General features: G+C 40.0%; 1 protein-coding gene across 5 annotated transcripts in view; it reads left to right on the forward strand.

Annotated features, from left to right (window-relative positions):
* Positions 1–13258, forward strand: part of PHYHIPL (phytanoyl-CoA 2-hydroxylase interacting protein like) — a 119876-nt gene that overhangs the window by 47210 nt on the left and 59408 nt on the right. Inside the window, exon 1 of one of the 5 annotated variants that reach the window (XM_042458053.1) lies at positions 931–1336. The exons of the other annotated variants lie outside the window; for them this stretch is intronic. Within the exon in view, the coding sequence (XP_042313987.1) occupies positions 1231–1336 (106 nt within the window). The 5' untranslated portion in view covers positions 931–1230. Of the gene's footprint in view, positions 1–930; positions 1337–13258 lie in introns of those variants that run through there. 5 annotated transcript variants of the gene reach the window in all.

The following is a 13258-nucleotide window of genomic DNA, read 5'->3' on the forward strand; positions in this document are numbered from 1 at the left end:
AATCAAATCCGTGAATAACCAAAGCCACAAATATCAAAGCCGCAAATATGGAGGGACAAGTGTATTATATCTATTTGTATCCCGCTCTTTTCCCAGAACTGGGACTCGAGAGCAGCTTTGTAACAACATTAAAAAAAATAGTACAATAAAAACATGCCGGAGAAAAAGTACATTAAAAATTGGAATAAAATAAAATAAAAAATAAATTTAAAAACCAGCTTAAAAAATGGAATTAAAGAAGACAAGTATCAAAGGCGCAAATACAGAGGGGCGAGTGTATTATTGTTTTTAATAATAATAATATTATTATATTTATTTGCATCCTGCTCTTTTCCCAGAACTGGGACTCGGGTTAACGACATTAAAAAAACATTACAATTAAAAGCAGGGGGGGGGAAGTGCACTAAAAATTGGAATTAAATTAAATTAAAAAAATTAAAATAAATGAATTTAACATGGGGGGAAGTACACTAAAATTGGAATTAAATTAAATTAAAAAATAAAAATAATAAATTTAACATGGAGGGAAGTGCACTAAAAATTGGAATTAAATTAAATGAAAAAATTAATTCAACATAGGGCGGGAAAGTACACTAAAAATTGGAATTAAATTAAATTAAAATAAATAAATAAATAAATTAAAAAAAAAAACAGCCCTCCAAAAATTGGAATTCAAAATGGCAACGTCCTCCATTCTGGGATGCCTGGTGCTCCTCCTCTAAGATTAGGGCAGCTCTAGCAAAAGAGAGAATTCCCCCTACTCCTCTCCTTGCAAGAGTAAGAGCAGCAGCAGCAGCAGCAGCAGCAGCAGCAGCAGCAGCAGCAGCAGCGTCTCTCTGATGCTGACTGCCTCCTGCTCCTGCTCCTCCTCTTTTCCCGCCCTTTTTGCTGGCGCCGTTCCATTGCAGGGAGGGAAAGAGAGGGAGACGCCTCGCCTCGCGCCCGCCGCCTTCCACCCACAGCGCGCGCCGCTCTGGTCTTGTCATTCCCCGGGAACAGACAGAGAGGGAGTGAGAGGGAGAGAGAGAGCGCGCGCCAGCCTGCCTGCCTGCTACTGCTGCAGCCAGCCATCCAGCCATCCTGCGCGCGCCAGGGAGCATTGAGCGAGAGAAAGAGCTGGAGCCGCTATAGCACCCCCTTTTCCCCTCCCCAGCAAGGCTTTTGCAGCAGGAAGGGATCCACCATTAAGAAATAATTGCAAAATAATAATAATAATAATAATTTGCAACAATGGAGGTGCCTCGCTTGGACCACCCGATAAGCAGCCCTAGCAGCCCCTGCGAGGATGTCATCAAGAACCTCAGCTTAGAGGCCATCCAGCTCTGCGACCGGGAGGGTGAGTCCAAAGGGATGGCATTGGGGGCATTGCAAAGGGGGATCTCTCTGTGTGTCTGGGGCTGGAGGGGGATTGGATGGGGAATATGGCTCTTGCTGCTGACACTGCCTCTCCTCCTCACCCAGGTTGCAAAGGCGGAATTAATCCCCCCCCCTTTGTTGCCAAGCCTCCAGTGGGAATGTGTGTGTGTTGTGTGTGTGCTGGGGTTTCAATACTTATGGCCATAAGGGGTTCTATCATTCATATGTGTGTGTGTGTGTGTGTGTGTGTGTAAATATGAATGATAGGTATATAGATATATACACATAATATACATATTATATATATACACATACACACACATATTACACATACATATACATATTATATGTATATGTACATGTATGTGTACATATAATATGTATATGTATGTATATATGAATGACATATATAGTGTACATAGAATCATGGAGTTGGAAGTACACACACAAATATATATACATCTGAAGAAGTAGGCTCAATTCTACCAAAGCTCATACTCCCTGATTCTTCCATTCAAATATATAGATATAGATATAGTTTATATATTATATAATACACCACACATACATACATACATACATATATATGCATTTGAGGAAGCCGGCTCAAGTCATTCTCCCAGATTCTTCCTTTCATATTATACACATAGTACTGTATAGTATAGTGTAGTATAGTATATATAATACACACACACACACACACACACACAGACATCTGCATCTGAGGAAGTCAGCTCAAGTCCACCATGCTCCCAGATTCTTCCTTTCATGTGTGTGTGTGTGTGTGTGTGTGTGTATATATATATATATATATAAGAAAGTAGGCTCAAGTCTACCAAAGCTCATGTTCCCAGATTCTTCCATATATATATATATATATATATGATAGGTTCTATCATTATTTTTATTATTATTGTATTATTATTTTGGCAAGATGGCTTCAGAGGAGCTTTGCCATTGCCTTCTCCTGAGGCTGAGAGCATGTGACTTGGCGTGAATGCCTCCACCCCAAACCCACCCTGATCCTTCCTTGGAGAACAAAAGAAAAAGCCGGGGGGGGGGGGGAACTGAGAAAAGGGAAAGGGGATCACACGCCTTAGGAAGGGGCACCCGGCTTCCCAAAACCTTGTCTGCCTATTTTCCGAGAAGAAAAAGGGGCGTCTGCCTGCCTTCCCACATCACTGAGTGTAGTAGACATAGGTGTCCCTTGTGCAAGGAGGGCAAGCCCAGGTTTCCCTGTACACAGACACAGAGATAGACACACTCCCTCTGCCATCTGGCAGGGATGCCATGATGAGGAACCCCTTGGTAGCATCCTGAAGGAGAATGAGATTCAAAGACCTAGTGATCTGGTAGCACCGGAAGGGGGGGGGGGGGGAAGCTGGGAACATGAGCTTTGGTAGACTTGAGCCTACTTCCTCAGATGCATGTTTGGAGGGGAGAGACCAGAGACAGGCCTAAGATCTTGTATCCCTTTGAGACTAACTGAAAGGAAGAAATTAGCAGCATGAGCTTTCCTAGACTTCAAGTCTACTTCCTCAGATGCATTTGGTGGAGTGGAAGCCAGGCCCAGATATGTGTGTGTCTGTGTGTCTCATTGGTAAGTAAGGATGTCCATTCAAATTACAAATCCTTTGTGTACATGTCTCTGGACTCTCCGCTCCAAACTTGCATCTGAGGATGCAGGCTCAAGTCTACTAAAGCTCATGCTCCCAGCTTCTTCCTTTTGCTTAGTCTCAAAGATGCTACAAGATCTAGAAAAACTCATGCTCCCAGCTTTTTCCATTCAGTTTCAAAGATACTACAAGATCCACAAAACCCCACACTGCCAGCTTCTTCCTTCCACTTACTCTCAAAGGTGCTACAAGATCCCTTGGCATAGTGGATGATAGGATAGAGTTGGCCTACTTGTCTATTAAAGTGTCTGATTAACAATTTGCAAGCCACTCTGATAGCCTTTTGGCTGAAGAGCAGGATAGAAATAAATATTACGGTATATTATTAAATATTGTCGTTGTTGGAGATTTCCGCCTACTAGCATGGGAAGAGAAAGAAGCATGGCTGCAGAGAGTATCTGGGGTTTTGTTTTGCTCATGCAAGGACTTGTTGCCAATTCTGCTTACTGGGAACCTAGCTATTCAATGGGCTGATGGGAGTTGGTAAATAGATGCAGGGAAAAGAGAGGTCAGGTTGTTGGGAAGGGAAAAAGGGAAGTCTGGGTTGTCTGTTTCAGCACCATGGACAGCAGTGGCTTCTCTTCTAGGCTTCTCTTCATCGCTTGGCTTCCTCCACCGAGCTGGAAATTCGCTTTGTTCAAGTCTGATATTTTTGTTCCCAATATTGGACTTGAGGCAGTCGATTTCCTACGCTGCTGTTAAGTCCTTTGTTCTGTACAAATACAGATACCTAAGGGGAAAAAATGGGAGTGGATGCAGAGATTCCTGAAGAGCAAAGGGGTGGTATCCGCTTGCTAATGTTGATTATACTAAAGCACACAGTTTTAAAACCCTGAGCAGATTATGATTTTAAAACCGCAACAAGAGTTGTCTCAGCTGCAGAAAGACAGACGTTTATTAGGGTGCAAGGAGAATCGTGACACAACATAGCGATGCGCTGAGACTGAAAGGTAGCAATTATACGTCTTTATTCTCAACAATTATGCCTCATTTCAGGGAAGTACTATGCAAAAAACATAGAAGAACTTGTCCTCAGGCTTTTGAGCATTTTCATAGAGAACATGGTTAAATTTGCTGTGAATGTCTCTCCCCTACGTTGGTCTCGTCCGACATCTATTAACTGAAATAACTTGGTAGTTTTAATTCATAGCTCATAGTTCAAGTGCGAGGCTAAATATATGGCTTGTTTGACTCCACCACATGGTTTTAATAGCATTTGGTGGGTTAGTGTTACATTACTGTTTCTGTAAATGCATATTATTTTGGAAAGCACACCAGCAATCCACAAGCAAGTCCTTCTGGAGCAGGCTGTGAAAGTCACATGAGGATTGCAGGCCAAGTAGTGCAGTAGAAACCAAGAATGCTTTTCACAGTGAGCTTGTTATGAATGGGGGGCATTTAAGTACCAGACTTTGCCATTCAGAAGTAGAGTTTTCATGTTTCACTGATCATACTGTTCAGGAGTGTGAGTTTAACCAAGCATTTCAATTTACACGTGTGTGTGTGTGTGTATATATATATATATATGTATTATAGCTCTTGTGTATATTCATTGGGGAAAACAAAGCTGTTTATTTTGGGCTACAAGTACAACGACATTATAGTTTCTGCTAAGGGGCCTACCTGTATTGGGATGAGCATCAGCAAAACAGTAACACTTCTTTCCTATGGAAAAAAACATGCTGACAGCAACATAACGTAGCATCTTTTCCTCAATTTGTTTCATTTGTAAGGCTTCAACATGTCAAAAATTGAAGCTGCATGTACTGTATGCAATGTTGTGTTCATTGATACAAAAAACAAGGGGTGAGATATATGGAAATTATATTAGGCAGTTCTCACTTACTCTCTCTCTCTCTCTCTCTCACTCTCTCTCTCTCTCTCTCTCCCCCCTTATTTAAAGCAAAAGGATAGTGAAGCTTGTGAAGTTAATTGTGACAGGCTGCTAATTAATCCAGTCTGGTTAATTGTTCTGTATAATGAAGCACAATTATGCAAAATCCAAAAGAAATTCACTTCTTGGAATAATCCCTCCCCTTCCCAGGTGTTTCCAAGAAGCTAGTTCAAATAGAGGAGGCTACATCCAGTGTATTCCTACCTAGGACAGAGCTATTGAAATTAATGAAACTTGTTAGCCACAGCTAGCTCATTTTACTGTTTTCAATGTATGTGTTCTAGGTAGGACTAACATAAGGGGATGGGAGCAAAATGCCAACCTTCTCTCCTGATTTTATTCCCCAGCAAATATAGCTGAGGATTAAGTTGTTATGGCTCCAATCCTCAAAGAGTAGCGCCAGTACAATGTTCATTAAGTCCAGTATTTTTTTTAATAGGGGACACTCACATAGAGTGACTGTTTCATCTGTTAGAGCTAAAAATGCAAGGAAATAAAATGTGTGGATGCTGTGTGTGTTACAGATTTACTAGTAATGTGCAGAACTGGGCGTCGAAAGTGCTTGAAATATAATTTCTTTCCAACAGGTGGCACTTAAGATGTTTGTGTGGAAAAACACAAGGCAGAAATGGGCCCAACCTTGTAGCAGGACACCATAAAATTAGCTCCATTCGGTTGTGACTGTATATGAGACTGTTGTTTCTTTTAAATCATAGTGACCCATACTCTGTCAAGTAGTATGACAGTACAATTAACATTTCAATGGTCCATGTTTCTGGGGAAATGCCACTGGAATGAATGGCTATTTGTAAGAGCGACTGAAGTCCAAGCTGTTCAATTCTCATTTCTTTAAAATCACTGAACTCCTCTACTCCTTACCTTTCATACTGACAAATGATTTCATTTCATGGTCATTCATCCCATTAACATTTGGTAGCCTCACAGATAGGCAGTGAACAGTGTCCTATTTTGTTTTGCTTTTTCAGAACCTAGAATACGAATTCATTATTTTGATTCTTTTTTAGCTTGCTTCAGGTAAATCTTTTTAGGCAGCCACTAACATTGCAAACATGTGAGAAGAATTTAGCAACACGTCAAACAGTGCACACTTATGATCAGTGTACAAAACCCATATATTTTAATCTATTGCTGTGTTGTGGTAGTTGTAGTTCTTTTATTCCATTTAACACTACAGCAATATTTCTGCAACATCACTTGCAGAACCTTGATTTGAAGTCACTTTCATTGTGACAATTCACTTTTGTTTATAACAAATTTAAGATCAATAACATATCATTTAGGCATTTGTCATTGAATATAGTTCAGCTGATAATAAGAATATTTCAGCAGTGTAATCTGTATTGCATTTGTTTTCCATCCATTTCCTTTTGCAGCACTGTTGCTTCCTTGAATGCTGCTGGAGAAGCCAGAACATTAACGCATTCCAAGCAAAAGGAAATGGAGCTTTTCCAAAGATAAACTTAAAGATTATTCCAGATTTTCAGCAAAAACAAAAACATCAAAAATGGTTCACAGTCAATATTAATACAGTACTGTACAATCAAATAAAAATTAATAGTAGTGAGTTGCCTAAAATTGATAAAACCGTTTTAAAAATTGGATGCAGCAAACAACAACAAAGATCCTACAGCAATTATAAAGTCTCTTTAAATCTTCTAAACAAAAAAGAAAAGTTTTACAGTGAGGCCTGCATATGCATGGGCTCAAACTGACCTCTATGGTCAAGATGCCCACTCAAAAGGTCAAAAATTAAAAGAGGAGAGGGAGAGAGTCCCTCAATCAAGTTGTCACCAAGGGTCCAAAACACACTGCAGAAATAATCCAGTTTGAGATCACTTTAACTGCCCGGGCTCAATGCTAGGGAATCCTGAGAATTGTAGTTTAATCCCTAGCATTGAGCCCAGGTAGTTAAAGCAATCTCAAACTACGACTCTGGATAACAGGGTTTCAATCCCTTATCGACCATGGTAAACCGCTGGATGATCTTGGGCAAGTTACACTCTCTCAGCCTCAGAGGAAGACAGAGGCAAAACCCTTCTGAATAAATCATGCCAAGAAAACCCTGTGATTGGGTCGTGTTTAGTTAGAAATTATTTTAAGGCAAACAACAGCAGTCTGTTGCACTATTTGTAACATTCCTGGATATATTGAGTATGATCTAAAATATTTCAAGTCCATTTTATTTCCCACTTTCTCAATTTTCAGTAGCTGTAGAGTCCAGTTTAGCAAGTGGAGCAACTCTTGACCCATATTCCTTTATGTCATTGCACTAGCCCAAGGCCCCAACAGTTTTGTATTTTCAGGATTAGCACAAGGGTGCTATCCAGTACAGGTTTATTGCATAAGCAGTTGTGCATCCCATTGCACAACTGGTTGCATGTGCCACTGGTGCTTTGCACAAATTCAGTAGAACTGTGCTAATGGAAATTCTTAGATTGCCGGTGTTAAATTGGATTTACGCCTTTGAGTTTGCAAATTACACTACAATTTCTAGATGTTTGCAAACTATAATTATGCAATAAATTCCAATATATCTGAGTTTTGTTCATTTATTTTTCTGCCTGATTGTCCTTTTTATTCACTGGATCATGTACATTCTCTCTCTCTCTCTCTCTCTCTCTCTCATGTTTCTGTCTTCCAGTGTCTGGATCTTACAGAAATGGAGGGAACAATTAATCTTTTAATTTATAAACTATACATTGCAAGGACATTTTTCCTCCTGCAAGTAATAGTAAAATACTAAATAGTACAGGATAAACTAAGTCTTACAACTCAGCTGGAGAAGATCCAGATTGCAATTCTGCAATATCCTGAAGGCACAAATCTATAGAAGCTTTTAAATCTCTTTTTCATCCTCAAGTCATAAATATCGCTTGTGATCTTTTCTTTAAATTCAGTATAGATGAATTCCCAAATGTGATCTTTGCCCTCACTGGTGCAGTGTCATCATTTATGAGTGAATATAGAAAATAGGGTTGGAAAGAACTCTTTGAGGGTTGCCACTCGGAATGTGTTTTGTGTGTGAATACTTTTCCAATCTTGCATGTTCTGAAAATGATTTCTTAGCAGAATTCTGCTAGGTGTGACTAAAATTACATCTGATCTAGTATCTTGTTTTGCAAAGTCCCTGAACAATTACTTCCCAGAAGACCCATGAGTAAAATGGGACTATGGCAATAGTACTTTCTCATTTTCCTCCCCAGCTGGTATTCAGAGCTGTAATACTACTCAGCCTGCAGATCCTATTTAGCAATGTGATGCAATCAGGTGATAGACAAATTCAAGCAGTTTCATTTTGATTCTACTTAAACTGGTGGCCATCATCACATCATGCATCCTCTTGGGAAGTTGTATCATCATAAGCCATCTTACAGTCATGTAAAGTTGAACTGCACTATTGTGCAACATTCCTGTTCTCAGGAGGGGAGCAGACATGTAGCTATGCCATTAGGACCATTGCACAAGTGAAGCCAGCAGCATGGTGGTTGCCTAATGGTCTCACTGAGTATCATGTTTCAATGCACAGTGTGTCACAATGTATCCCATTGCACAATGGGACATATTGTGCAGTGCCCCATTGTGCATCATCACTAATCACTATCGTGGTTGTGTATCATGCCAACAATGTAGCTCCATCATCTTAAGTTACACATCATATCTTTTGATGCACAGTATTGACTATATGTTTTCCCAGACCATATGTTTCCTTTCTTTCATTTTTCTACATATGTGTTTAAAAGGATTTTTGCTCTGTCTTTTATTATTCACATTGATAGTTTTATGGGTCTTTGTGTTTCTATTTATCTCATTTCTTTTTATGGGCAAAGCTTTCTTTCTTCTTTGTCATACATGCTATTCTATAATATGTTTCATAGGCCTTGGCTGACTGGCAAGCAGGCTGGAAATATGTCATCATGATGATTTCCTATCTGGACTTCAAAATCATTTCAATTCTCTCAAGAGGCATTGCAAATACAAATATTTTTATGTAGTCCTCCCAAGTAATTCCTCAGCCTAGTACCATTCATTTCAGCAGCATGTTGTTATGAAAGGGTGTGCCATTGTGATCCTCATCTTCCAGGTTTGCTTTTGAATGTACAGTGAATTCTTTCAGTCTATATCTTATCATGTCCTTTTATGTGATTTTCCTTAATTCCGTATGCTTTTTGTTTAGGTTATTGTTCAGTTGACATACTTGCACATTGCTGCTGCCTGTTCAAATTTAATATCCTTGGTAAATTCATCTTTGTGTGTTCTCTTTCTTTTGAATCATTAATCAAGCTTTTAATTGTTTTTTGAGCTGTGGTCAACATCTGTGGTACCTCGCTGAACACCTGACTTCATTTGAATCTCTGCCATTTGCCACAGTACTTTGTTCAGTCCTCTCAGAGATTATGTTCAGTTTCATGTGTCATTGTTTCCATCAAGTGAGGCTTTGTGGCATAAAAGAGAATGTCTGTTCATGGTTTTTTCCAGCCCTCTACTCCCTGATAGATTTCAATGTCGGTTCATAATCTGGCATTTTTTCTGGGAGACCAATATTTGTTGAGGTTGTGTCTTTCGACTTCAAAATCTTCACATGTATGTCCAACTCTGGCCTAAACAATATGTGATCTATCAAACAGATAAAGTCCACCATCCAAATATGATAAATCACTCAAAGTGGGGCTAACAAACCTCTTTTTGATATATTTCTGTGTCCACCAAAAATGAGGGGGTTATCAGGTGGCAGAGAAACTATACAATACACAGTGAATGGGTCATTTATTAGATGGTTTGCAAAGTTGTGCATGCTTGCACAATGCATGTCTTTCAGCAAATCCCTATACAGTACTGTAGTATATAAATATAACAAGGACTCTCATGTGATTGTCTCATAGCTGAAAATTTAAAGTCATGGATAGCTATTGAAACTGATCAGGATAACAGAATGAACACGGGATATGATTGAACTATGGATTTCTTTGCAGGAGGATGATACTGATGTAAATATTTGACTTATATGCAAGGATGAATAATTGCTATAGCTTTATCCCCAATATGAGAAATAACAACTGTTTCACCATGCTGTTCTCCCTGTACTTGAATATCCTGAATTTTGTTTCAAAGGAATTATTGTGCGGAGGAAAACATGTGAGGTTTTGGAGGGAGGCAGTGTTGGATTATTTTTGCTGCAGAAAATGTGTTCTGCACATAAGACAGTATTTTCTTTACAGAAATCATGCTTTTGCACACACACACACACACAAAACCCCCAAATGTGTTTTTCCCTGCAAAATACCTCTTCAGCATTTCAGGACATGTGAATACCAGAAGAAAACCATGCAAAAGTCTGACTGCTCTATTATTCTTCTCAGCAGGGTTTCCCAAATGCCAGGAAACCCATTTTTCAAATTAGAAATAAATACAGTAATTGCAAATATTGTTTCCATCCCAGAAATCATAGTATTTCTGCTTCAGTCATGAGTGACTTTAAAAAAAGTTTAATAGATAGTGAATCCATCTATAGCCATTACAAATGGAAACTAGGAATAAATTTACTAAGTACAGAGGCCCTGATTATCAGAATTTGGAATTAAAAATCGGATGGATAACTTTAGCACATTCTCTTTCTGACCTCTGTTTAATCATTGTTGGAAACACAGAACTGTGTGAGATGGACCATTCTTTTAACTTGATGTGGTGGCTCTGTTCTCTTTCTAATAACCCAATGATCACAATGGTCATACATTATTGCATTGATTGTCAGCTGAAATGATAGTCTCTTCATTGGGTCAGTCAGAGGTTTAAATGAATGGTAGGCCTCCAAATCTTTAAAAATATGAATCTTTGAAGGGAAAAAAAAGTTTTGAAAATTTTCAACACTTTTATCAGTGGGAGGACTGTACTATGTTTTTCTTGTCTTGTCATTAAACCTTTGGCAAATCCAATTAAAGAGAAGTTCAGTTCTCATTGTACGCAACCAATAGTTTCTGATAGCCAGTATCTTGACTGATTGGTATGTCATCTTTTCCTTGTTTCTAGTCCTGATTGAATTTGTGTCATGCATTTATTTTGTCATCTTTATAGCTCTTCCATCTTTATCCTTTTGGCACCTTAAATCTCTTGGCTCCAGCCTGAGCACTGTACTGCTGCATCAGCAAGGCTGGCTGTACTATTAGGCAGAAAGAGGTGGCTGGCTGAGACACTATTTGCTGAAAGGTGACATTGTCCTCCTGAACTCTCTGTAGCTGTTACCATGGTGGGAGCTGCAATGCTTTCTTATTCCTGGCCTGGTATGCCTGGTTGTCTTGCACCAGTCTTCACCTACCAGTTCACACTCCCAGTGGGAAAGCAAGCAGGTAAAGAAAGGCAATTACAGCAAGACATGTACTCTAGTAGGCAATGCATGTGCTCAAGCACTGCTCCTCCTCTATGGCAGGTAGTCTTAGAAAAGATAGTGAGATGCAGGTACTAATCTGATTAGCTTCTATACAGAGAATGAGAATGGCTAGGTAGCTCGTCTTTCCTTTTGCCTCTGGCAAGAAAATATCTTGGGTTAGCCCTGCTGCTTCTAAGCATATATCACACAGAGATAAACAAAGGTCTGCCAAAGGGGAGCTACTTTGAAGTAATGCTATTCCTAAGAGAGATTCAGTGTGAAACACTCACCTTTGGTTTTAACTTTTCCATTGGTCAAACATAGTAGCCTACCTCTCTGACCTTGACACTTTTCCCTGTCCCCAACCCTATTTGGTTTCTGGCTCTCCTTGCTGTGTATCCTCTGTTGTTTTAAACAATCTCACAGCTCATGGTTCCCCCCCCCCCCCACCTCATTAATTCTCCTTCACTTTTCATATCCAAAGTAATTTCTCTTCCCCTTTGCCTGTTCATTTTAATTTTTCTGCTTCCTCTCTTGCCATTAATGCCCGTGTGCAGCTTCCTTAGAAACATGTTTTAGAGGGGATGTGTCATACCCATTTGTCTGTCCCTATCTTCATTTGGGAGATGAACCAGGGCATCTATTTAAGGAGAAGTAGAAACAGCAGTGGCTGGAGGTGGTGGTTTAAAATGAGTGGAGCCAAAATCTGAATCCCACGCACAGCTGCCAACGAGAGAACTTGCTCAGCAAGAAGAGATCCAGTTCCACATGCAGTTTCCGCCCACACTGAGAATTTGCTGCTTCGGATCCTGGCCCAAATAGCCATAACAAATTTCTGGTTAAATTAGAAGATACTGTTGTTAAAAGTCAACCAGAACAATGCGTGTTGCTTTGGGGCCAAGAGTCCTGGGTGTCTGAGGAATCCTGCAGGTTCCTTGGGCTAGTCACTGATAAGCTGATATCCTTAGGACTGTAGCGTGGCTTTGGTGTGGCTTCTGTCCTCTTAGGACGCATGGATAATTTAAACAGCATACCTCCAAAGTGACCCGAAGCAGCTGTATTTTGGCCTGTCTGTATGGGGCCAAAATGCCTTGGAACATCACTTGGCCAGATGGTGTTCTCAGGACAAGGAGTTCAGTAGCCTTGGGGTCATGACAGAGAAGACTCTATTTCTTACGCCACACTTATGATGGTGGTGGAATGTGGAGCATAGGTGTGGAGAATGTGGGAGGAGACCATGCTTTAGTCAGCTCCTCCCAAGTGTTGTTTTCATTTTCACTTAGAGTATGCTAGAGTAATTCCATCTTAATGTAACTATGATGTTTATCACACTATGCTCTTAAAGAGCTACTATTCCAGTGTGACTCCTCTAGCAGCCTCCTGTTGCATGCTGGGATTGGCAGTTTTAAGGAGCTGAACTTCTCTGCCTGAGAATTCTAAATACCCCTCCTTAAAACTGCCAATCCCAGCATGCAACAGGAGGCAGCTAGAGGAGTCACACTGGAATAGTACCTCTTTAAGAGCTCGTCTGATAAACATCTATGGCAAATGAAGTTTTGGTTCATCTGGAACACCAGCCCAATATAGGCTAAAGCACGCCTGTCCAAACTTGCCACTTCAACATCCAAAAGAGCTGGATGCAGGAGCACTCCTAAGCAGCAAACTAGATTCTTCACACAGAATACAACCCCATCTCAAGAAGGCTTTATTCTTCACCTAGCCATTTTGTCTTGTCTGAATTAAGTCTGTTAGCCTACATCTAGCCCATTATTAACATCAAACTACTGGTCATATTGAGGGAAAGATGGAAAGGGTGAGGTTGAAAGTGAGCAATATTAAGTTCCCAATGACTATCTCACAAATTCATGCCCAGATGTAAGGTTTGATCTCTGAACCTTTGAGCACTTTGTTGCTGTATTACACCTGCTCAAATTATGATTCATAGAGCTA

Source organism: Sceloporus undulatus, chromosome 3 (assembly GCF_019175285.1).
Source record: "Sceloporus undulatus isolate JIND9_A2432 ecotype Alabama chromosome 3, SceUnd_v1.1, whole genome shotgun sequence".
In the NCBI taxonomy this organism is placed as follows: domain Eukaryota; kingdom Metazoa; phylum Chordata; class Lepidosauria; order Squamata; family Phrynosomatidae; genus Sceloporus; species Sceloporus undulatus.